The sequence below is a fragment of the Astatotilapia calliptera genome, chromosome 7, assembly GCF_900246225.1.
Source record: "Astatotilapia calliptera chromosome 7, fAstCal1.2, whole genome shotgun sequence".
Lineage (NCBI taxonomy): Eukaryota > Metazoa > Chordata > Actinopteri > Cichliformes > Cichlidae > Astatotilapia > Astatotilapia calliptera.
Window position 1 is genome coordinate 16273040 of NC_039308.1, and position 24835 is coordinate 16297874.

Genomic DNA, 24835 nt, shown 5'->3' on the forward strand with positions numbered 1-24835 from the left:
ATATAAATCTTGTGTTTTATATGTTTTACATGTATGTTCTGTCATGAAACCATCACCACACATACAGACACACACACAACCTCCATTTTTTGATGACTGCAAATACCCCAGATGCAGAAACCCACAACCTATCTGCCCTTCTTACTGTGCAAGGCAGGAGGGGAAGTGAAAAGCTACTTAAGGAATGCCCTATATCTCCAGGAAATTTTTATGCTACCAGAGATCATCTGGAAAATCGTTAAAAATGTGTTACAGGACAGATGGAGGCAGGATGGAAGGAAACGAGAAAATCATATGGTAATGAGCATATAGCTTATAGAAGTGGCATTACAGCAGGGGCCCCTCGGGAGCTCAGTGGATGACTATCTTGATCTTGGGGACAGAACAGGAAAGTCTATATCCCGCTAGTATGGTAATTGCATTAATCTGTCCAAGGTCTATAAATAGGTCATGTTATGCAGCTAGGACATGCAGCTAGCAGCTCCGTGGGTTCTGAAGGCTCGAACCTCATACCTTCGTCCCAAGCCAGCCTGTTTTCATCAATAAGTGTGTTTTTTTCTCTCCGTGTTGTTTGTCTGGGGTTAGGACTTCGATCGAAGGTCCCTCTTCACTGTGACATCCCAAGGCATTACTCCCAGCAGCCCTTGCTCTCCTTCTATTACTCCGCTGGCATCACAGCACTACCTGCAGCTTCTTCAGCAGCAGCTGCAGCAGCAGCAGCAGCACACACACGTGGCTGTTGCTCAGGTAAGAATCATATACACACAGTCTTACAGGGTGTACAGCATTAGACACACACAAAAATCCCAAAGTACAGAATACTTTTTAATCCTCTGCTGTACATGTAATAAAAATACAGATTCAGAGCTTTATGATGAGATTCACTGTAACTGGACTTAGCTGCACGTCAGATATTAAGTGGTAAATGTCTCTATTCACACTTCATAAATAACTAACATTTAAAAAATATTCTTTTATGTTTTTTATTATCGTCTTCTACCAGCAGGATTTCAGATTATTAGAGGCACTTTGAAGATGGCATTTCATTACTCAGAATTAAAATAAATGATTTTTGCTATTGCCAGTAACTTTTTAGGTTGATCCTGGCTCATGCTGTGAATTTGCCTAATGGCAAAAATGACTAAACTTCCTTTGGCCTATTTAGAAACGTACATGGATAATGCACAAAAATAAGGTAGACTTTTCTCTGCTTCACCCCAGAGCACATTCCGAATTTGCATAATGAGAAAACAGCAACAAACAGTTTATTACCTGCTTCTCTGTGTTTCTCATATTAATGTTGTCCCACTAGAGGGCAGAACTGACACAGTAATGGAAGGACAGTTATTGCAGCTTAATATCTCACTGCCTGGGCTGAAACATAGACACACAAATGATGATAACAAAACATTTGAATGCAGTAAGTCTTCTGCACCAACCACTTAGTCAGTCTTAGACCCAAACAGCCAGAATGTCAGCACTTCCCATTGCAGTCTAGTTATTATAAATATAGAAAGTAACGTAAATCTAAATTTGTCTCCGCAAAATTCTGGAGCTTATGCCGGGTGCGATGTATAAGAACACTGTTTATGTTTCCATTTTGCACGCTCAGGTCAGAAATGTTCCCACTCAAACAAAACACACCTCGGCCTTTGTTCTCTCTCCAGGTACAGCTGCTGAAAGATCAGATGGCAGCAGAGACCGCCGCTCGTATCGAGGCTCAGGCCCGCGTCCACCAGCTGCTGCTGCAGAACAGGGATTTGCTGCAACACCTGACCCTGCTCGTGCAGCAGCTGAAAGAGCTGGAGGCCCGCGCCCTGAAAGCAACACACCCAGGGCAGCCGCAACAGGAGCTGCAAGCTAATGGACACGGTAGGCGACTGGAGGGGTGACTGCTGAGAACAGCATGTTGCCTTTTGAGTAATTTGTTGTCAGGTCAGGTTGTCTATGTGCTGCGGTCTTGATTGCTCACTCCTTTTTTTTTTTGGCCTGTGGATGAAAGTCACGACACAAGCCACGCTCACTCACCGATTTCCCGCGCTTGCCAGCATTGTCATCTGTGCTTGTGGTGATGGAAGATGAAATTTCAGCATAAACTGTCGAGCAATTCAGCCTGGAGAAATTTAACCAAACTGAAAAGGAGTGTGTGGCTGCCAGCCCGACAGATGACATTTTACGTTGAAAGGACTACTGCGCTTTTATACAGGCTTGAAAATTAAAATCGAGAACCATGCATCAACCCCATACTGTGTTATCCCCCCCCCCCACGCATTCCCGTGTAACGCACAGTGGCATAAATCATACTGTGCGCAGTGGATTAAAAACACTTCCCCTCAGCAATATCTTACTTCTCAGTGAGAAGGTGATGATAACAGCCTTTATTCTTTGTTCTTTTTCAGCTAAAAGAATGAAACTAACTAGAGGCAGAGCTGTCAGTCTCTACATTAGTTGTGTTGGCTTAGAGAAAATCTTGCTGACCTCAGGTGCGGCTGGCCTGAGATCAGTGCACAACCAGATCTTTTTCTATAATGAAAGTTAGAAATCTTAACAAACTATTCTAAAAAGTCTGCATGCTGGTTACAGGTGACTCGTGTCATTAAACCTCTTCTTGATTTGTCTCCCATTTTTTCTGTTTTTCTCAGATGGCCAGCAGTCATCAGGTGGCTTAGTTTCAGCATCAGCAAAGTCCCTGTCCTTAAATCTGAAGAATCACTACAGTCAGACCCTGGACCACCTCATCACCTCCACGCCCTCACGGCTGTTCGAAACCTCGCCCCTGTCGCCCACCCAGGTGGGCTGTGCTGAGTCCTACCTCAATCTGCTTAACATGGAGAGCGGCGTCAAACCACCAGCCTCAGCCAACAATGACCTGGACCCCTTCATCAGAGCAAATGGCGCTGTGGAAGACAAGGAGATGTCCGGCAATGAGATTGTCCCGTTCACATCCCGAAACTCTGCCAGCATGGATGAAAAGTAAGACTGCTGTCTTCATGTTTATTGTAAAGAAAAAGACAATATTGGGTGGCTGGAGTGAAGCAATTACATATACATACATACAGAAATTTCTGTTTTGTTGTAACGCTATTACAAACAACAAATTGGCTTATCCCAGCATTGGGAAATTGTTCATATCACTTCCTCAAATACACAAGAGTGAGAATTCTTTTATACAAGAATTCAGAGAGTGGAGGACATCACATGCAGTTGCCTGAGGGGGGAATTTGGTATATGAAAATTCCTTGGCTATCTAGCCTAGGCAAAGCCCTGCCACTAACAGTTCAGAGTCTGTGCCTTCACAGCAGTGTGATCAACATAGCACTGTTTGTTGGTAATAGCAGCAGCGATGTATCCACCAGATAGTGGTGGGGCGTGGAGATTTTGCTCATCCATCTCCCATGTCCATGATGACAGAAGAGAAATACGGCTTGTATAGTCAATCAGTCGTTTTACATATCAGGAGATAAGAACAAAAATTATGTGGCTTTTAAAATAAAGTAAAATTCAGATGAACAACTACAGATGCCATATTGCACTGTGTAGTTATTTAATTAGTAAAAGTTCAAATGCACATGCTGTGCATAAAAATTTATCTACACCTTCATTGCTTCTAAAGGAGTTAAGAGGGTAATTAGCAGCCGGGTGCTGCTAATCAAATGCATTTGATTTATTCATCATCAGCAAGTGTGAGCACCTCTCTAAAAGGAAACGTTTTGGCAGTTTTGCTGGTCTCGAGCATGCAAGTGTGTGTGTTAACGAAATGGCGAGGAGGAAGGACATTAGCTCTGATCTCAAAGAGGCAATTGTTGCTGTCATCAATCTGGGAAGGGTTATAAAGCCATTTCCACACAAGTTGTCCATCATCCTACAGTGAGAACGATTATTTAAGAGTGGAAAATATTCCACACACTTGCCAGCCTTCCCAGGAGCAAATTCACCCCAAGGTCAGACTGTGCAATTCTCAGAGAAACTACAAAAAAACCCAAGAGCTACATCTCAGACTCTACAGGCCTCAGTTGGCATGTTAAATGTTAAAGTTCATGATTGTACGATTAGAAAAACGCTGGAAAAGTATGACTTGTTTGGAAGGGTTGGTAAGAGAAAGCCTCTTCTCTCTAAAAAGAATGCGTAAGCATGGCTTAAGTTTGCAAAGTTGCACCTAAACAAATCTTGAGAATTCTGCAAAAATCTCCTTTGGACAGGTGGAGGGGTGTTTGGTTTAATGCACAGTGGCACATTTGGTAAAAAACAAACCAAATTGGAACTCATTCCAACTGTCAAGCACGGTGGAAGAGTGGTGAAGATTTAGGCTTAGTGTGCAGCCACAGGACCTAGTCACCTTGCAGTCAGCATTAACTCTGTATACTAGTATTCTAGAGTTAAATGTGAATGATGTGGAGTATTATAAAAAACTGAAAAGTAATAACAAGCAGAACTTTGTTTCAAAGAAGTTGATTGGATTGGTAACCTTTAACGACGCTAGCAGGCGGGTTTTGCTAACTTTGGACTGAACAGCATTAGCTGTTTCTCCTGTTAAGTTAAACTAAGGAGTATAGATTGACATTTAGCACACATATCCTCGTCCAACTTGCTGAACATTTCCCCCGAACGTTAAGCTCCTTTAATGGCCATGCATGCTGCTTATGTCAGTTTGTGTTTGGGGTAACCAGGCTACGCAGCGACATACACATCCGCTAGCTTTCAGTGTTATTAGCGGGGAACAGCTCGACTCAGCAGAAAACGCCTCCAGCTAATCAAAGTGTGACTGCAGTCAGGGGATTACAGAACACGGGGGAGAGAAGGTTTCGGGTTAGACAAACAAAGAGGGGATTGGAGTTGCTCATGAGAGGGAATGAGATTTAAGAGAAACACACGAAACTCCATCAGCTCTAAACTCTGGCCTCGTGTTTCTGTTTCATGAAACAAACTCATGTTGAGAAGCCATTAAACCACACATCGAGAGAATAAGGACAGTAAATGTGATCGTTTTCTTGCAATAATTCATTATTAATGTGTTTTGCTTTTCAGGCTTACTCGAGGCTCCATTTCTCGCTTGCACATTTTATCTTGTGAATTGCTTTTACTACCTTACCTTTGACTCAGCATCTAAATTGTCTGGCATGCCGCCCAGTGATACCTGTGCACGCACACACACACACACACACACACACACACACACACACACACACACACACACACACACACACACACACACATGCCTTGCAAACATATATAGAACTACTGTGTATAATCACTTTTTAATTAGGTTTAAATGCTCTTAAAACCCCTCCTGCTCTAAACTTTTACTACAAAAGATCCAGGAGAGTTCTCAGTCAGGATAAACTCTTTTAGTAATTTCCTTTTTATCCAGTTTCCTTTTCCTTTCATTCACACACTTAAATTGGCTCTACAGAGCATCTTTAAGATGATTTCAAAACAGTGAAGGAGGAAAATGGGAAGTTGACCTGGCAGATTGCTTGTGCTTATCCAGACTCATAGCCTGTGGTTTCGTCCCAGCCAGTCCCCACTCACATCCATTCACAACCTGAAACTCTACCCTGCTACTATCTTTTTTTTTTTTTTGCATAAGCAAAAGAAAAAACAAAGGTTAACCTCAGACGTCTTCCAAAGAGAAGCGTCCTGTTACTGTACATTTCCATCCGAATATTGAATTCTTCTGGGAGTGTGCGGCTCGCATGCAAGGCCCTCTCGCTCCCGCTGTTTCACTGCCCCACCACATTTTCTATTTTAAAAGACGAAGTAGCTCAGGAACTTACCACCAAAGTGACTTTTCTCTGGCTGCCACCCTCCTCCTCATCCTCCTCCTCCTGTATTGGCTTGTGTTAGCGTCCTCTCCTGAGTGACATCATCTTTATGTAAAAAGCAATCTTGAAATTTGATGCCCGGCTCTTACACAAACGACATACAAAAGGGATGAAAGTCAGGGTTACTGCTGAGCAGAAGAAATACACAACAAACAGTTTTGACCTTTTTTGCTGTTTAGATTAGGTGATGTGATGAAGCTTATGTAGCCCAGCCAGATCTTGTAAATTTGCTACAGCATAGGAAAAATAGAGGGGAGGTGGGGGCGGCAGTGGAAAAATGGAAACTTCATCTCCTTTGTGTTATTGTGTCCCCCCAGCCCACCCGTTTGCCAAACTCCTTTGCATTACCTTTGACGCAGTGAGACACCTCCTGTGTCTGCCCTCCCCCACCCGCTGCATAGCAAATTTTATTGCTTCCATTTGCTTTTGTTTTCTGGATTTCCCCAGCGGATCAATGTTTACAGCCTGAGTGGCCCAATTTTATGTTCTGCGAATGACTAGACAGGTCCTCCAGTGCCATCTTCTCCCTCCCATCTCTTCTTTACCCCCCTCCCCGCCCTCCCTTGCTCCCATATCTAGCACTGGTCAAGCAGAGTGACAGAATCTATTGGCACTGTTAATGCAAAATCACCACGCATTATCCTACAAATTCATATGTGTGTTCTTCAGCTCGCCAGCTGTCCCCGGTGCTTTATGTTGCCGCTTATAGCGTTCGGTGTATAGCCAGCCGTGTAGTGAGTCAACCTTTACACAACACGAGTGGGATCAAAACAGGATGTTATAGTAGGCTTAAAATACACTTTGTTGCCACAACTTTGAGCTGAGTAAGAGGATGACTAAAGTGAGCGGAGACTCCTGAGTGCACGGACGTTTGTACAAAATGTTGAGTCAATCCATACGTTAGTGAGATATCTCTACCTGGACCAAAGTGGTAGACAGACCAAAGATTGACATCCCTTGAGCCACAATGCTGCTAAAAGCTGCAGCCTGCCCACACAGAGCTCAGACAGAAACATATAGTAGCCAGCTTATATTCACAAGTGAGTCATACTTTCCCGTGGCATACACTGCACTGTATACACTGCATTCTCTTCCACTCTCTCCGACAGGACTGCATGTTGCATAATCACATTTCCTGACCTATCTCATGATATTCCTTTCTCCTCCATCTTTTCTTCATTTTGCTGCTTCATCACATCATGGTCTCTGTTTCCGAGCTGCACTATCAGACCTCGCCGGCTGATAATTTGATTGCACAAATGTGATGGGAGCGTACTGGATAATGGTTTTAGGCATTTGGGCAGAACCCATACTGTCCGCTGAATTTGCATGCTGTTTTTCACAAACAGTTACTGTAATGTTTTTTGACAGTTTTTCAGCAAGATTCATTCGTGCCTTCGGACTCAGATTGGGCTGAATGTGATGTCTGCAAAGCTGGAAAGTTTGTAAGAATGAGCTTTGACAGGCACTCAAATTGGCAGGTTTCTGCTTTTCAGAAAAATTAGTGGAATTTTGAAGTTTTGCAGACTTTCACGTTCGTCCATCTACAAACTTAAACGTCCCACACGGACATCTAACCAACACCCTCGACTGGGGTTAAGTGTTAGTTTCTGTAGAAAAACAAGATGCTTTTACAAAGGCCCAGCGTCCCCTTTGAGTTTACACGTCCTACTTCTTTTCTTCTTTCTCTTCGTGATTGACTGCTTTGTTCCTTTTTATTTAATGGTTAAAAAATTAGTCATGTGTACTTAGGTTGTAAATAAATGTTTTAAAAAGCCTTTGCTCCTCTCTCCGCTCTGTTCGTTTATTTTCATGTGAGATTTATTAGTTCAAGAACAGACAGTGAAAAGGCTGTCACATATCTTTGGTAGTAAAATAATTCAGGGAAAAGGCACTGGTACTCCATCTACTAACCATTTCTTAAGTAATAGACTTGTCTGTGGAAAGTTTTTTATTAAGAAGATATTTTGTTTTTGTGATATTTTTGAGTTATGGAAGGAAAATTAATCACTACTTTGCAGATTTATCATGTGCCACCAAGTAGCAATGCACCAATCCAATCTAATGGAGTCCAGTCGTGAGCTCAGTTCAGTCCTGACTCGAAAAACTGGATTGGATTGGATGTCAGAGCTGGCACATTTCAGTTCAAACCATGCATCATTAGCTGCTAGCAGGATCGCTAACGTAGCATGTAGAAAGCTAGCAGCAAAGCGACAGCAGCTTGGAGATATTTTACTGTAGCTACACCAGCAGCTTTTGTTTTCTCTGCAAGTTTTTAATTTAACCACAAATTATTTTCAAGCGAGGTAATTATTGACATTATTTATGCATGCCTAAAGTAGTTGACTTGCATTGCTGTTCTAAGGCAATTGACAGGCCTCAAGGTTTTGTGTTCTGTCCAGTTTTTACAGATTACAATACATGAAAAAAATGCAGTAACTTATAGTGCCAGAATAACCAGCACAGTGAATGACAGTAATCCTTTCAGTTTTAAGTAAATTCCAAATTCCAAAAATGTTAGAATTGCTGTGAAAATGTAAATAAACGAACAAAATTCTGTAAAATGGTATTAGCGCTTTTTGAATTTGACAAAAGCCAAAAAGGCTAGAAAAGTAAGTAGCACTACAAAGAAACAGCTGTTGGGGGGAATAACTAGGTTAACAGGTCAGTAACATGGTTTTTACAGGCAGTGGTTTCACTGGTCTGCAAAAACCTGGTGCTACAAATTGTGGAAAAGTTCAGAATAATGTAAAATTGTGAAGAATTTGAGAAAAGCATCATCAGTAGTACATAGCATTGTCAAAACATTAAGAAAATCTGGAGAAATCTCTGTGCGTAAGAAAGAAGGATAAAAATCAATACTAGATTTCCATATCTTCTGGCCTTCAGGAAGCAAGGCATTAAAAACAGGCGTGATTCTGTCTGTAAAGTCACTGCGTGGGCTCAAGAACACTTCCAAAAGTATTTGTCTGTAAACACAGTTCATTTTGCCATCCACAAATAGAGGTTAAAGCTCTAACATTCAACAAAGTGCCCATATGTGAACACTGCTCAGAAATTCTGCTGTCTTCTCTGAACCAACGCTCATTTCAAATAGACTAAATTAAACTGTAAAATTGTTCTGCGGTTGGATAAACTGAAATTATTTTTGGAAAACGTGGACACTGCATTCTCTGGAGTAAAGAATAGAAATTGCATCTCTGATTGTATTGGGGGTGCATTATTGTCTGCATAATTTGCAGTTTGCACATCTCAAAAGCATCATGAGTGCTGAAAGGTGCAAACAGGTTTTGCAAGGAAGGCATTTCATATTTTAGATAGACAATCCTAAACCGCTTACTGCAGCTATTAAACAGCACAGCTTTGTAGTTGAAAAGTCCAGGTGCTGCCCTGCCTGCTGTCCAGACTTTTTACTAATTTAAAACATTTGGTCCATTATGAAATAAAAATGATGACAAAGAAGACCCAGGACTGTTGAGCAGTTAGATTCATATATCACAAATAAAATGGGACAACATCCCTCTCCCAAAAGTCCAGCACCTGGTCTTTTCAGTTCCCAGATGTTTATCGAGTATTGTTAAACCATGGTGAACATGGCCCCTTCCCTACTTCACAGCTTTTTTTAAAAGATGTGTTGCTACTATCAACGTCAGAATGACCCTATTTTTTGTTTAAATTGGTACATTTTCTCATTTTAAACATTGGTTATGTTTTCCACATTATATTGCAAGTAAAATATGGGTTTGTGAGATTTGCAGAGCTTTGCTTTGTGTATTTATTTACATTTTACACAGCACTCCAGGTATTTTGGAATTGAGGTCATGCAGTACTTTGCAATGCTACCTTTGGATTTCAGGTCAGCTAAAGGTGACTTTTGTAAAATGCATATTTTCCACAAAGCATTTTGAATGCGCTATCTCTCTGATTTTCACCTCTTGCTGGCATTTGCAGCTGTATTCAGCGCCACGCACCAAGTCAGACTGATGGAAAAACCTTTGGTCTAGTCAGGGAAGTGCATGTTTCCACCTTATGTAACACCGAAGTTATTATTGACTTGTTGAAGCTGAGTTTAGAATGGGGGAAAATACTTCCACACCCAGCTGCTCGACCGAATATCTCCATTCCTGTCTGCTACTGTGTGGTATTAGATATTACCACGGAGGGTACCAATGATGGAAATGTTCAAATCCAAAACCTTTTAGCTGTTATTCCTTCCACATGCATAGCTCCCCGACTCTCTGTCGTCTAATTGTGGCCTCTCTTTGGTACAGGTGTGAGGACCCGCTCCTGCTCATCCTCTTCTTCCTCTAACCATCCCTCATTTCCTAACGAGATATCATCAGCCACTGCCTTAAACCCCCCCAGCTCATGCCTTTCATCGCCCTGTCCCCATCCCCATCCCTCTCATCGTTTACCGCACCAACCTGCTTCTCCCTGGGAGCCCGGGGAGCTCTCTGCCACTGCCTAAGCCCCCTTCCTCTCTTCCTCTTCCTCCTCTTCTCTGCCCCTTCTCCTCCCTCTATGTGAGTATTACTCATGGTAACCAGCATGTGGAGCATGTGTCTGTGGCACAAGCATGAGGCTGTGCATGCAGTGGATGAACAGTGTGGGTGTTCGCTGGCTCGTGCGTAGGTCTCGCCAGTGATTTCTCTGCTAATGACTGCGTAACCTCTATTTACATTCAAATGTGCTTCTGCAAATTTAGAAGCCGCATTAGCATTGAGGTAATCAATGAGTCACAAATGTTTTATGCACAGCACTTTTGTCTCTGTTTTCCACCTTTTGTTGGATTGTTTTGTCTCTCCCGGTTTTGCCAGAAGAGAGGAAACGTTCTTGTCAAGACGTGGTATTATTTTATCTGTGGAGGTTTGGCCTGAGCTGTAAAACTGTCAGAGCAGGGCTGGAGGAGCGGCACATCTTTATGTACCTGTCTTAGACTCGATCTGTTAGAGTCGGCTCTGTGAGATATTTTAGAGTGTGAGTGTGTGTTTTTGTCACATGCATGTTTTGATTTACCGAGAGAATCTGAGAAGACCATCCACCGCCATAAAGCACCAGAGGTCTCACGTACTGTTCTGCTGCATGTGTGACAAGCAGCTATTAAAGAAACCATCAGAAATCTTGTAATTAATCAAGTTCAGTCAGGACTAGAGCTGGGCGATAGAACGATAACGATATGTATCGCGATATAACTTTTACTCGATAGAGAAATTAAGCTATCGCGATAGACCTCGCCGCTCTTGTCCTCAAAAAAAAAGAAAAAAAAAAGGTCAGCCAATCCAAATTAAGTAGCGCAGAGCCGCAGCGTCACGGCCGCAGCGTCACGTCGCGTGACTTGTTACGTACAGCACAAGTGCCAAGCCGCACGTGTGTTTGTTTGGGAAGCAGCCAGCGGGTAATGGAGCCAGCGCGTAATGGAGGAAATGAGTGTGCCGACTAGAAAAATCAACCGAGCGTGACCGAAGAGAAAACAGATGATGGTTCCAATGCCGGAGAGATTGTCAAACGGAAGAGCCAAAGAAGTTCCGTAGTGTGAAGGTATTTCGGCTATTTCAAGTCTGACAAAAACAGAGTAGCGTGCACTGTAAATTGTGCCGAAAGCAAGTCTGGAAATACAATAAACTGGTGCATGCGTCACACTGCGCCACGTTATTGTTTCGGTGAAATGAATTTCTACAATACTGTTACTGTTAATTCTACTCTCTGCAGTGTTTAAATGCTTACATATACACACAGTTACTGTCCCTCCACACTTACGACTCGGTTCTGCTTCTATGCCCCAGCTTTGTTTACTTTTTCCCACCGAGGCTTCTAGACTTCTGATTGGCCAACATTTAGGCACGGTTAGGAATCTAGCGCCACCTGCTGCTTTGGCATGTTCATAGCAGCGTTTTCCTTCATTTCTGCCTTTATGTGTGGACGGGATTATTTTTTAAAACGAAAACGGAAAATCTCCGTTTTCAAAAATACCCATGTACGTGTGGACGTAGCCTCAGTCTCTGACTGGAAGCGCTAATTCGTCATTCGGCTTTTGTCAGACTAAAGTAACTGTTAAAACTGTTTGAAAAGCTCAGCTATACAACAAGGAGAGCTTGAGAATTTCCTTTTAGTTCTCAGTTTATTTGATATTGACAAAAGTTAGTCAGTTTTGTCTGTTCTTCTGTAAAACAAACTAAGATTTATTTTTAGAATTAATATTTTGTTTCTAAGTGGAATTGACAATTTAGTCTGTTTCGTTTGTCCTATTTTGAAACTTAAACGCTTTAGCGGCTGCCTTTTGTGTAGTTTGCAATATTTGCCTTTATTTATCTGAAAAAGTCTCATGTTCCTTAAGTACATCTACCCTGTTGAACTTATTATGGGAAATAAATATTTAAATAAAAACAAGCTGCTGATTATTTCACATTTTACTTGTGAGCAACGGCACATTTAAATCTTACAAATATAGTTATTTGGCTTATATCGTGATAGATATCGTTATCGCCTGAAATGAAAAAAACATATCGTGATATGAAAAAATCTCATATCGCCCAGCTCTAGTCAGGACCACTACAGTCAAAACAGAACTGTATTTACATCAGAGTTAATTTATATTAATCAGCATTTATGAAACGTGGAAAGGCCAACCGGGAGCATTCCTCCCATAGCAGCAGCAAGACCTGCAGCACAGATCCGAGTGGCATTCACTGACCAATATGACAATTAAGTCACACACAGCACTAAGGGAGGAGCTGGGGTGGAATCCAAAGCAGCTGGCAGGTGCACAACAACTAAACTAGTTTTAATATCACACCCTATATGAGATTCCAGTTGGATGCGTAGAAGATTGCTGAGGAGTCATTTGCTGCTGGTTAGCTTGGGATCAGCCGGGAATTGTGACTGCGCTTGTCTTTGTGCCCTGCCTCAATTTAGAAGTAGTGGAAGTAGTAGTTTTCCAGCTGCATTGTGAAAAAAAGATAAATCCACAGTGACCTCAACTGAATCTAATTGCTGATCAAATGATACACCAGAAGTAAGCACTCATGTTCTCTTTTGAACTGTGTTTGTACTGTCATTGCAGGTACTCTCATAATAATCACTTGACTTTATAGGATAATGAGCACTGGACGACTTGATCACTGTGGGCTACTGTGGGCCATTTCACAGTCAAAAGTCTGACCCCAGTCCTTAGCTCATCTTGTATTCTGTACACCTAACGGGACTAACTGAGCATTGGATTTTTAAAGTTCAGTGACCTATTTTCAGTATTTTCTTGCTAAAGTATCTACTGTTTAATCACTAACACTCTGTAGCTCTACATAATATAGAATGAAAGCTGTTATGTTACATAATAATAAAATTTAAATTAGCTCTTCAGACTCAAGATGTGAAGGATAATACATGTTTTATCCAGCAACAACAGCTGGTTATAAGCTAACGTCATGCCAGCTAATGTTAGGCTCATGTATGTTACAAATCACGCTTTCACTCTGATAAACAACTTGATTACATTCTCATAATGTATGAGAGCTTATTTGCTAAATGTCAAAGTTTCGCTCACAGCAGAAAGGGTTAGCAGACTGACACTCAATACAAATAAACGGTGGCCACCATAGCTAGGATTGTGCTCTTGAATTGGGAAGGGTAAAGAAATCTACTGACGTCTAGTGGTGAGATTTTACACACTGTAACTTTAAAATACAGACATGGTGTTGGCAGAGTATTTATTTAAAATGTTAATATTAGAAGTTGTAATGTTATATACATTAACATTAGTTTAAGCATTTATTGAAGCAATAATTTACTTTAATTTAGCCAATCAGCTAGGGCTGCCACGATTAGTCGACTAGTCACGATTACGTCGACTATCAAAATCGTCGACGACTGATTTAATAGTCGACGCGTCATTTGAAGCTTTGTAAGATCCCAAAAGCAGGAATAATGGCAGGATTTAAGAGTGTAATAACGGACTGAAACAGAAGATGGCAGCACTGCATGTACAAGGATGCCAGCTGCCGTTAAACCCCGAAGAAGAAGAAACTGTGTCCCAGAATTCATAGCGCGGCCCAGCGCAGTTGTCAACAATGGCGGCAGCTAGTTAGTTTTAATATTACTCTTATTATTCTTTCTGGGTCACAAAATAAACGTTTAACATATTTTCAGGCGAGAATGTAGCTGTGTAAACCTCAAATATCTGCTCAGTTTATCAAGACACCACATATTTTCAAAAGCGCTCCGACGTTTTCGGAGGTGTCTGTTACCCACTAGCTCGATAGCTAGCCGGGGGCCATAAGAGCACCGGACTCCCGGCAGATCGTTTTCAAACCCACCGCCCTACTCAGGTTAAACATATACAAGTCACTTAGATAACTTAAAAATGTTATTGTTTGGCTTTTTTCAGTATTTTATTTGTTCCTGAGTAAATCGGCTGAGTTTATTAAACTCCACCGAAACAATCTGCACATTTAATTAGAATTCAATTAACTATCATCTTGTCTTTATTTTTAGTTAGCACAGACCTTAAACACTTAAAGCTGTAAGCTAATGATAGTTATATAAGAGCAGATGCTGCTGGTGCAATAAGCTGTACTTTTACGTTCAATGGATGATGATCTGATTAGTCGACTAATCGCAAAAATAATCGGTGACTAGTCGACTATCAATAATCGTTTGTGGCAGCCCTACAATCAGCACTATAGCTGACTTAACTTTGGATGCTGTTGAATGTCAGTTGTTTTAAGTGGTTCGCTAAAGTATTGGAACTATTTCCTCGTCCCTTGCAATGACATGACAGCATTTTTACATTTTGCCTTTGGCGAATTGGTTGACGAATTCGTTGGTCATCTACCTCGAATACTAAGTACTTCCATACCAGCCGTCTTATTAATGAGCGTGGCAAAGCAATTACAGCAGCTGTACTAGTCACAATCTTCCAAGTGTAGTTTATCCTGTGCTTGTGTGTGTTCCTGTTTTATTTCTTTAGCAAGTGAGGATAAACTAAAACACTTCCTGGCATATTTCATCTCGTTCAGTTCCAGAAGATTCACAGCTTCAGTACAAAGGCCTGCTAGAGTACTTAAGGCAAAAACACAAAAGTACTGTCACATTTTCAGAATTTTGGTATTGAAAGATATCAGCAGTATCTGTTCTGTTGACAACCCCAATCCCAGTTGTATGTCCTGGTCTTCCAGAGTAGTGCTAAATCAAAATAGTGACAGAAAGTAGAGGAAAAGAAAATAGCCTGATGCTCAATCCAGCTGGAATCCAAGCCACAACTTGGCAGCACTTTAAAAATAACACCATTTAAACTTGCTGCAGAGTCAAACCGTTAAATGAGCAGATTGTGCGTGAACAGTGAACCTACCAGCCCAAAAAGAAGCTAAATATGAGTAAGAATCAAGTGGATTCATTTGCCTTTAGGGCTCACTATGTGTGCTACTTTGAGTATAAACATGAATGTCTCCACCAAAAATTTCTTAACATCGTTTCATGGAAAACCACAAATGTTAACCTGCTAACCTCATTAAAACTCAGCCTTTGGCCACCGTTGATGCAGGTGCCACATTTTGTGTCAGTCCATAAAAACAGTTTCCAATACATTTAACTGAAAATAAAAAAGTTACCACATGCTGTCCTTTGAGGAAAAGTCGAGGGATCCTAAAGCAGTCGGCTCCATTCTCAGGGAACCACAACCTTTGAATGCCGGCCCTTTCATTGCTACATTTTTCTTCATCTGCATTGCAATCCCCACAGCTACACTGGCTTACTAATGATACCCCCCTGTGCCTTTGGAGTCAGTGGAGTTCAGGTTGACTTTTACCTTCCTGTGCTACGTTGTGCTGCTCCATTTGTTAGTGTAGGAAATGGCGGATAATTATCTCAGGAGATGTTTTCCCCATCATTACTGTAGCTGTCATCATCATCCTCGTGTGGAGACGGCAAATACATCATTAGGTCACATAAGTTCATTACTCAGCCCAGGATTCACCCACGGACCAGATTTCTCGGGGGAACGAAGTTAGCAGCCACAGTTATAATGTAAATGGGAGGAGTCGGGGAGGAAGTGAGGCTTGTTATCGGATGTTTGTCAGGAATCATTTTCCAAGAGAATGCCTATAATTGAGTGTGGTTGTGAGCACTGGTGCTTGTCATGATGTTATGGTGGTAAAATCAGAGTGAGCAATGTAGCTATTTCTGGTTGGGGGAAAGCCTGCAGCTTTTTCCTTGCTTCTTTACGCTTCCCCTCCCGCAGTCTTTGGCTCTTTTTCTTCGCCCGTCCCTCCGTTTCCCCTGCAGAGAAGCTGTGGGATGTAGATAAGTTCCTAGACAGCCGGAACAACAGGGAGCCAGAGACAGAGTCACTGTGTCGTGTAGTAGCAGCTTACACCACAGTGCACTCAGGTTAATGGAGTATAATGTGACTGATGGAGCAAAACTGGCTCAAGGTGCATTCTTCTACTAATAATGTAGAAAATTATGCTGAATATAAATAAGCAAAAAAAAACCCAAAAAAAACCAAACAGAAAATGTGCTCATGAATCTACTGTTTCTCAACATGTTAGCCGGTTGAAGGCTTCACTAACCGGTGCCTCTGTTTTCTCACCGACAGGTGCAGGCAGATAATCCCCAAACTCGACCCTCCTCCACCTTCCGTAAACCGCAAGAGAGCTAGCAGGACATTGTCTCCAGGGTCAGAGGTCGCAGCTGCGCCTACGCCCGCAGAGGTCACCTCTAACGACGCAGCCCCCAGCCGTAGCAGCAGTATCTCGTTCCCTGACATCACCCCCAGCTCGCTGTCATCCGGTGACTTCCACTCCCTGAGCAACGGCGAGAGCAGCTCCTGCTCCACCAGCGAGGACTCGGGCGTGCGCTCCGAAACCAAGTCCCTGCTGTCGCCCCTGCGTGACGACGACGACCTGTTCGGGGACCGTGGGACATTTTTAACAGCCTCCAGTGGCTGTAACAGTCCCGTGGAGGAGAGGGGGGAAACCGTTCTCTCAGCCGCTGAGTCGTATCCCACTGAAGCCCCCACCCTCACTTCACAGTCGGACACTTGTGGCCACCCGCTGCCCTTCTCCCCGATGAATGATACCTGCCTTCACATCAGCTTTTCTGAGGATGAGCTGCTGGAGAGCAGCCAGGAGGACCCTAACGTCCCTCAGCGGAGCTAGGAGCTATTGATCTCCTGGAAAACTTCCATCATCTTCTGCAATCAGCTTTTAATCTAATATTTACTATCAGACCCTCCTATGTTTGCACTGGGCTCTATTTCAGGGCCTTTAATCGTTCCACCCACTTGTGACACAGTACAGGCACACAGTAGCTGATACCAGTTCCTGGAAAGTACTCTATTGTACAGTTGATTAGCCTGTGGACAGATTTAGTATTTTTGTAATAAAATAATGAGCTAATTTACTTTTTAGTGACTAGAATGTTTAGCAGAATACATGTAGCACCTCTTGCACCGTTAAAGTCAATTTAGCGTAGAATTCAAAGCCAACGAGGGAACACGTTTTATTTTTGCTAGTAGTCGACGTTAAAAGATTATTTTGTATGATGGTTCACTGTGGTACAAACTAAAGATACACGATGACCATGCAAGTGCTTGTGATTTTGATGTTGGGAGAAGCCTCGATTTCTGCAGGAGCACCCGACGGGTAATGGTGGGCGGAAAGAAAAGAACAAGAAAGTCAGTAAAAATGGAAAATGATGTGTTGCGGTCTGCGCACAGCTGTGTAGCGCTGTGCATTATGTTTTTGTACTCTCAGAGGTTAGTGGGTTTTAGAATGGTTTTTTTCTTACTTGCATTTCGTGGGCCTTAAAGCACTGCTGGGAAAATGAGTGGAATGTCTGCAGGTATTCCGTGTATTCAATTGATTTGTTTTGGATGCAATCCTTTAAAACCAAAGGGGATTTTTGAATTAAAAGCATTTTCTTTTTGAGAAACTCGACATGAAGCTAATGACCGTGAAAGTAATGGATTGCGCCCGTCTGAGTGGGGAGTCTGTTACAAGATACTGAATGGGAAGATAATTGGGGAATCAGAGAGGACCTTGGAGAAAGACAGCTTGGCAGATGGATTTTCTCTTCTTTGCTTCTATCTTTGTCAAATCTTGAATACCCAACAAATCTGCTTTCGTTTTCAGGGTGAATTAACCTAAACGGTGGGAACATTGTTGGCATTCAATCGAGAGAAAAGGACCTCGAGTAGTTTAAAGTGAATCAAACTTCACTCTCATCCCAACAGTTTAGTTATAAAAGAAATAATTGTATGAAGTTGAAATGAAAATGCCAAAATGTTCCACCATAGATCAAACCAGATTGAAAAATTCAATAAACTGAGTTACTTTAAATGTCTGACATTTTATAAATGAAATCATAAAATGTTGAAGAAAATGCTAGAGATAATAATCGGAACGACGGACGATGAAAAGCAGTAGCTGTTTAACTTCACGTTTATAAGGTTTCTGTTGCCTTGTTAATGGTGTTGAATAAAGTGCCACCTTCTGCGAGTCGAAGTGAATATAAATGGAGATGAGGGGTAAAGCACACAAGGTCACAGGGGGGGAGTGTAAAGTTGCAGGTGTACAGGCAAAACACAGAAATCAGGCTTTTCCCAACATTACACGTGGCAGGGAGCTTAACAGCAATAACATGTGGATGAAAAAATAATAAAGAGAAACAGCTGAAGAAAAATTTGTTTCTGGTTATTTGTGGATCACTTGAAATGAACTAAAGTCTTAGACCCTTACTTCCTGTTACCTTCTGCACACAGGACACCTAGGGAGAAGAGTGCTATGGAAGGAGGGGGTTCAAAGAAAACCTGTGCTTACTGTACTGCTTACATTTCCTGTCGTTGCACATATTTTAATCTGCTGCCGATCTTTGTTCACACGCCTTTTCATTCAGTGTAATTTCCTGTAACCGCTGTATAGTCAACATCATTTGAACCACAGCCAGAGCTGAAGCTACATTGAGAAGATTACACTGCAAATAGTAACGCAGCGGTGTAAGATATCAGCGCACAGGTGCGGCTCTGAGGAACTACTGTAGCAGCTCACGGCTGGATTCCAATAAAGACTGTGCTGTTGGTTTCGTCTCCTCGCTTTGAATGGAAAGCAGAACAGACAGATCGTCCGCTCTTCTGGCCTGTTTGGCTATGCATTCATTATATCTCATTACAGTCCCATTTGACATTAGGAATTCATGCCTCTCAAATTCTTTACCACACACTTAACATTTTCAAGGCTTGACGACACTTCCTGTCCCTTCCTCCAAGGCGTTGTGCTCCCAAGGTGTCCTTTTGAAGGTGAGCTTTTTCTTCTCTCTAGTCCACGAGTCTGCAAACTTCGCTTCCACAGAGTGCCCTGTCACTTCAGGGTGCAAACATCTGACTGACAGGCTTATTAGCCTTCAGGGCCTCAGTGTAATGCAGCTGTAGCAAAGAAGGCAATGCTGTTATTTCCCTGCGCACCTCTCTAATCTAAGGACTGCAAACACCACCTCAGTCTGGAGATAAGAAATTAGCTGTGTAGTGTCCCTGCGTGCCTTCATTCTCACCTTCAACATGGAATTCCCCTGCTGGATAATCAATAATGCAGGATGCTTGTGCAGCTTGTCCCTCCTCTCTCTCCTATTTCTCTCCAGAGAGGTGGTTTCCATCCTGTTCAGTAAGCCCATTCAATACAAGACTGCATCTGATCTGCGATCAATCTAACGTAGCCCATAGAAGCTGGAAGGCAGCCTCACGCCAAAGCCCCAGCTCCTCGGCTTTACATAGCCGTTTAAAGTAGATGTCCCTCGTCCTTTATATGCCCATTAATGCTGCTGAAAAGTCATTAGTCTGTGTACGGACAGGAGCGAGCCGGTCAGTGATAAAAGCTGTGTGTGTGTGTGTGTGTGTGTGTGTGTGTGTGTGTGTGTGTGTGTGTGTGTGTGAGAGAGATGCTGGTGATCACAGGCACAGGGACCGACTCATTATGCAAAGCCTGCTGCTTTTAACAGCTGCCAGTAGAAACCAAGATAAAGAAACAAATCAGATCTTGTTACCTTTTTTTTAAAGAAATCATCCGAGAATGAGGAAGCCCAACAGTTTAAGATAAGATAAGATAAGATAAGATAACCTTTATTAGTCCCACACGTGGGAAATTTGTTTTGTCACAGCAGGAAGTGGACAGTGCAAAAGTTATGAGGCAAAAATTAGAATACAATAAGAATAAATACAGTACACAACTGTACAGAATAGAATAAAATAAAATACTATATACAGTAGAATAAAATAAAATAAATATACAATAAGATAAAAATAGAATACAAATACAAATACTATATACAACTGAGTAAAAATACAACGATGACAGAAAGGATTATTGCACTTAGTATTATTGCATATGTATGGATGTGTGTGCTTGATCAGTTAAAGTCTTTATTATGGAGTCTGACAGCAGTGGGGAGGAAAGACCTGCGAAATCTCTCCGTCCCACACCGTGGGTGCCGCAGTCTCCCACTGAAGGAGCTGCTCAGTGCTGTCACAGTTTAATTCTGACATCAACACAACAGGGTTGTGAAGATAGCAATTCAGCGCATTTTAATTAATCTAATGTTTAAATGTTCAGCTGCATTTAGTATTTACAGGGCAGAAGGCTCAGAAAAGTAAACAGAGAAGATAGAGGGTGTGATAGTGTCATCTCTCTTTAAATGCAAATTTGTAATATCAAAGTCCTTGCTGGATACCATCAGTTTTTCTCGGGTCATAATTATGTAGCAAACACATTAGCAAGAAGTTCAAAGCAGAGGGCAGGATACAAGTTTTCAGGGTAAAACTCTTTTCCTTTTAAATGTTTCAGTGACTCCATTTTTATATACACAGGATGTGAAAAGTGTCTTGCTTCCTCTTTGTTATTGTTATTAATATGTATAGTGAAATCACTAAGCTGGTGCACAAAGAAGGCTGCAGCCACGTGACTTTTCACCTTTCAGACAAAGTGAGGGAAAAAATGTCTGTATTTTAATTGCTTTTTTTATCTGTTACAAATTTACTTTGGTGTGGTATGAATGACCACAGGAGAGTTCTCTATCAATAGGAAAAGCTGTAAAATATCAACACATTCTCACTCCCTAAGCTTAATATTTTACGCCAGGTGACAAATTGTCAACATTTTATGCTTTTGGGTACCCAACGCGTTCCTAAATGACGACATCGGAAAAAGGAGAACATATAAGAACCGTTTGGACTCAATCTACACATGTTCGTTCATTTTCTTGAAATCGCTTTGGAAAACACTACTTTACGCCATTTAACTGCTGGTTAAGGTTCAGAATAAGGTTATGGTTACGGTTAGGGATAAGGTTAGGTTTAGGGCTGGAACACATGGCTGGAACATCTATTACCGTCATTCCACTGGAATTCAGCCATAACCCGGTGGCTGAAAATATATGGAAATACAGTTAAAAGTCCAAATGCTATGCCCTCCTTTACATTTTCCAAAGTTGTCCAGTGGGCCAGGTTGGAGTATTTGCTAGACTGATTCTGGCCCCCTGGGCCTTATTTTTGACACCAATGGTTTAGATATTGCTCTGTAGTTATTCCTCATAAAAAGCTGAAGTTTAACATACTGATTCAACAAAAAATATTTTTAAAGCATAAACACTAGCTGTGTATTAAATTGCAGAGAAGAGTTGTATGGGAAAGACTTTGGTTGGCTTCACCATCTATACCACAAAGCACATCTAAAAGAAAGTAACTTGATTGATTTCGACACTGGTTGGAATGTAGCTGTGGCAGGGTAGCGTTTTTAGGTAAACATACTATGGCAATGCAAACCAAACCAGTGTAATATGTACACATCCCTGCGTTTTATCACGTCCTGGTAACAGTTGTGATGATTACTTCCAAGGTCGGCTGCAGATGACTTTTGCTCTTATATTTTTGAAGAGATGCTTTCAGGCAGAAGTGATTGTCTCGCCCTTTTAATGTAGCACCGCTCCAGTTTTCTTGGGTCCTTGGATGGGTCCTTCTTTTAGCTTCTTTAGTGAAATACTTTGTGAAATCTACCCTTGTCTTGTTTTTGATGAATGAGTCAAGTTTGAGGTGCCCGTCATTACCAAGTGCAACCGAATCAGGTATCAGACAATGTTCTGTAAACTTTTTTTGATTGTCCGGTTATACTGTTGTTCTATAGTGTCAAATATTTTAAGTGAAACAGGAAATAGGGGCATGGTGTGCTGCTTGTCTTCCACTGCCCTTGTGATCTCTTTTACAGCATTTTTGAAAACACCTGATGCAAATTCTCAGTCCTGCATACAAGTTTATGATTGGTTTTCTGGAGGCTGTTTATATCACAACTTCAGTTCAGTTCAGTTTTATACATAGAGTGCCACTTCACAGAAACATGCTTTCTATTGTATGGTAAGGACACTACAATATTCAAGAGAAATTCAATTGAAATCCACTGTGAACAAGCACTTGGTGGTGCTGGCAGTGGCAGTGGGAAGAAAAAACTCCCTTTTAACAGGAAGAAAGCTTTGGCAGAACCAGACTCAGGGAGGGGAAGCCATCTGTCACTGGTTGCGGGTGGCCTGCTTGCCTGCAGTTTAAATTGCACCAAATCATAGCAGTCCTCTGAAGGCTCTTTATATTGTAAGGTAATGACCCTACAATAATACAGAGAAAACCCCAACAATCAGACAACCTCCCACTGTCCCGTTTGGTGACAGTGGGAAGGAAAACCTCCTTTTTAACAGGAAGAAAACTCGGCTAGAACCAGGATTAGGGAGCAGCAGCCATCTGCTTGGTTTGTTGGTTGGTTGGTTGTGAGGGGAGGAAGATAAGACGAAAGAAGAACAGCAGGAAATGGGCCCCCTAGAAAGTTTTGAGAAGCAGTTAGGAAAGCAGATAACATTGTACCCAAACCTTTATTTTTTTATTATAGTAACTAGCATGTAAGTCTTGGGTTGTGGCAGGGATAATAACAACAGTCTAGGCTGACCTCATGTGATCCAGCCCTAACTTTGACCTTTATCAAAGGTCAAAGTTTCAAGCCTAATCTTAAAAGTAATATGTATGCATTGTATAAGGCAGGGGTGGGGGAACTCCAGGCCTCAAGGGCCTTTGTAACTAAGGGCTGGCTAAATTACCTCCTCAACATATCTTGACATTCTCCAGAGGCCTGGTAATGAACTAATCATTTGATTCAGGTGTGTTGACTCAGGGTGATATCTAAAACCTGGCCCTTGAGGCCTGGAATTCCCCACCCCTGGTATAAGGGTTATATTTTTTAGTAATATATAGGTTACACCAGGACTCCATATCTCTTGCCTGTTGTCCAATAAAATTGTTTGTTTAGAACTAATGTATATTAACTATAAGCTAAAACAGAAATGGTTAAAAAGTAAAAGCCTAAAAAAAACTGCTTTTTTACCCTGGCACTACATACTAGGTCTGATATATTTCTAAGTCAAATTTGCTTTTGTAGAACCGATCACAGCAAGCAAACAACAGGATGCAGTGAGAGAGCACTGACGCTGAATTTCAAAGAGGATTTGACTTTTGACTGTCCCACAGCATGTGAATAAAGTACCCAGCTGCCCTCAGCCAATGCAGCAGAGATCAGGAGAGGCTGAGTTAAATATGGTGACTCCAAAGTTCCCCCTATACGCTGGAGGGCTGAGGTCACAGTGAGGGAGAGGCTGAGTGCTGAATTTCTTGGCTTTTCCCTAAATAGATATGTAACTGTAATGGATTTAATGATCACGAATAAGTTAAAATATCATGAAATTCAATCCAGACAAGCACAAGAATCATATCTGTGGTCTTGTTTATATCAACATATGTGCTTTCACATGAAGCCCAAACCAGACACATTGGAGCACTCCTCTCTGGTCCTTTGTAGCCAGAGTCTTCTTTCACTATGTCATGGCTTTATTAGGAAGACAGACATTTCAGATATGTAAACAGGCAGACAGATGGAGCTGGGAACAAGAGAAAAAGTGATGGGACTGTGGAGACACACAACAGCTCACTGGAACACAAGTGTCATGAAGCTGTTGGACTGTCCACCTTTTGAAATGTGCGTGTAGATGGTCTTGCATCTTAATGCTGGTAAAACCCTGTTATCTTTTTTTGGGGTTATTTTTACAATGAGAGAGCCATATGCGGGAGTTTAGAAAATGCAGATTTTATTCATTTATTTTTTTGTCTCTTGGTTGTCTGGAGGTGTGTAGCACAGCTTACATTTTCTGTTTGTCATTTCTTTTTATCAGCTTTGAGCACATGAATGTTAAGCGGGCAAAAACTGCTGCTGTGTGCTGCTTGAAGAGCCTGTGCAGAATATCAGAGCGAAAGCTTTAGGTGAGCTTTTTGTACAGCTAGACCCTGGAGCCGATAAAATACTCACTAGTTTCAAACCATTTCCTTTAACAGATGTTTTTTCTCCCTCTCTCTTTTTTGGTAATGAGGTCAAGCAGAGGAGTAGTAATACCTATCACATTTGCAGTGTGCTCAGAAAAGATCAGCTATGGTCTGAAAGCCAAGCAGCCCTTGTTATTTGCACTCCTGCAAGCTGATAAAGCCAGGCCCTTTTGCAAAGTTAAATATAAGTTACAATGACCACTACTTGGAAGTGATGTTTGATTTTAAGTTAACAAAGGTTGTCCAAACAAAGGAAGCTAGATGATGAGTGTTCTGCAGAAGCTGTTGCTTGGTTAATCATGAAAACTGCACCTGTAACATGGCAGCAATCCAGTCCACTCAGTTAATCTCACTGTTGGAGAGAGGTTAAATTACTCATACTGTCTCTCTTACTGGAAAATAATACTGTGTTATGTTTTTACAATAAATATCAAGCGGTCAGTTAGTTTTGCTATAGCAGGTACTGGAAACACATCCTGGGCCACCTTAAATAATGCCAAGCCCCACTTGTCTCAGTTAAGGTCAGACTTGGTTATTTAGCAATAAGAAAAAGACTGAACAAAAATGGTGTCTATGGGAGAGTCCTAAGGAGAAAACCACAGCTGACCAAAACAAAACGAAATGT

At 41.7% G+C, this 24835-nt stretch overlaps 1 protein-coding gene across 2 annotated transcripts in view; it reads left to right on the top strand.

The window, feature by feature from the left end:
• The window catches only part of LOC113025520 (carboxyl-terminal PDZ ligand of neuronal nitric oxide synthase protein), a 56500-nt gene extending 38017 nt beyond the window's left edge, over window positions 1-18483 (top strand). Inside the window, exons 9-13 of one of the 2 annotated variants that reach the window (XR_003272808.1) lie at window positions 586-747; window positions 1668-1872; window positions 2643-2973; window positions 10094-10345; window positions 16411-16474. Coding sequence is in view for 1 of the 2 variants with exons in the window: in XM_026173362.1 (XP_026029147.1) it covers window positions 586-747; window positions 1668-1872; window positions 2643-2973; window positions 16411-16972 (1260 nt within the window). In the remaining variant the exon portion in view is untranslated. Of the gene's footprint in view, window positions 1-585; window positions 748-1667; window positions 1873-2642; window positions 2974-10093; window positions 10346-16410 lie in introns of both variants that reach the window. The other variant, XM_026173362.1, reaches the window with a different exon arrangement.
• Window positions 18484-24835: the final 6352 nt, after the last annotated feature.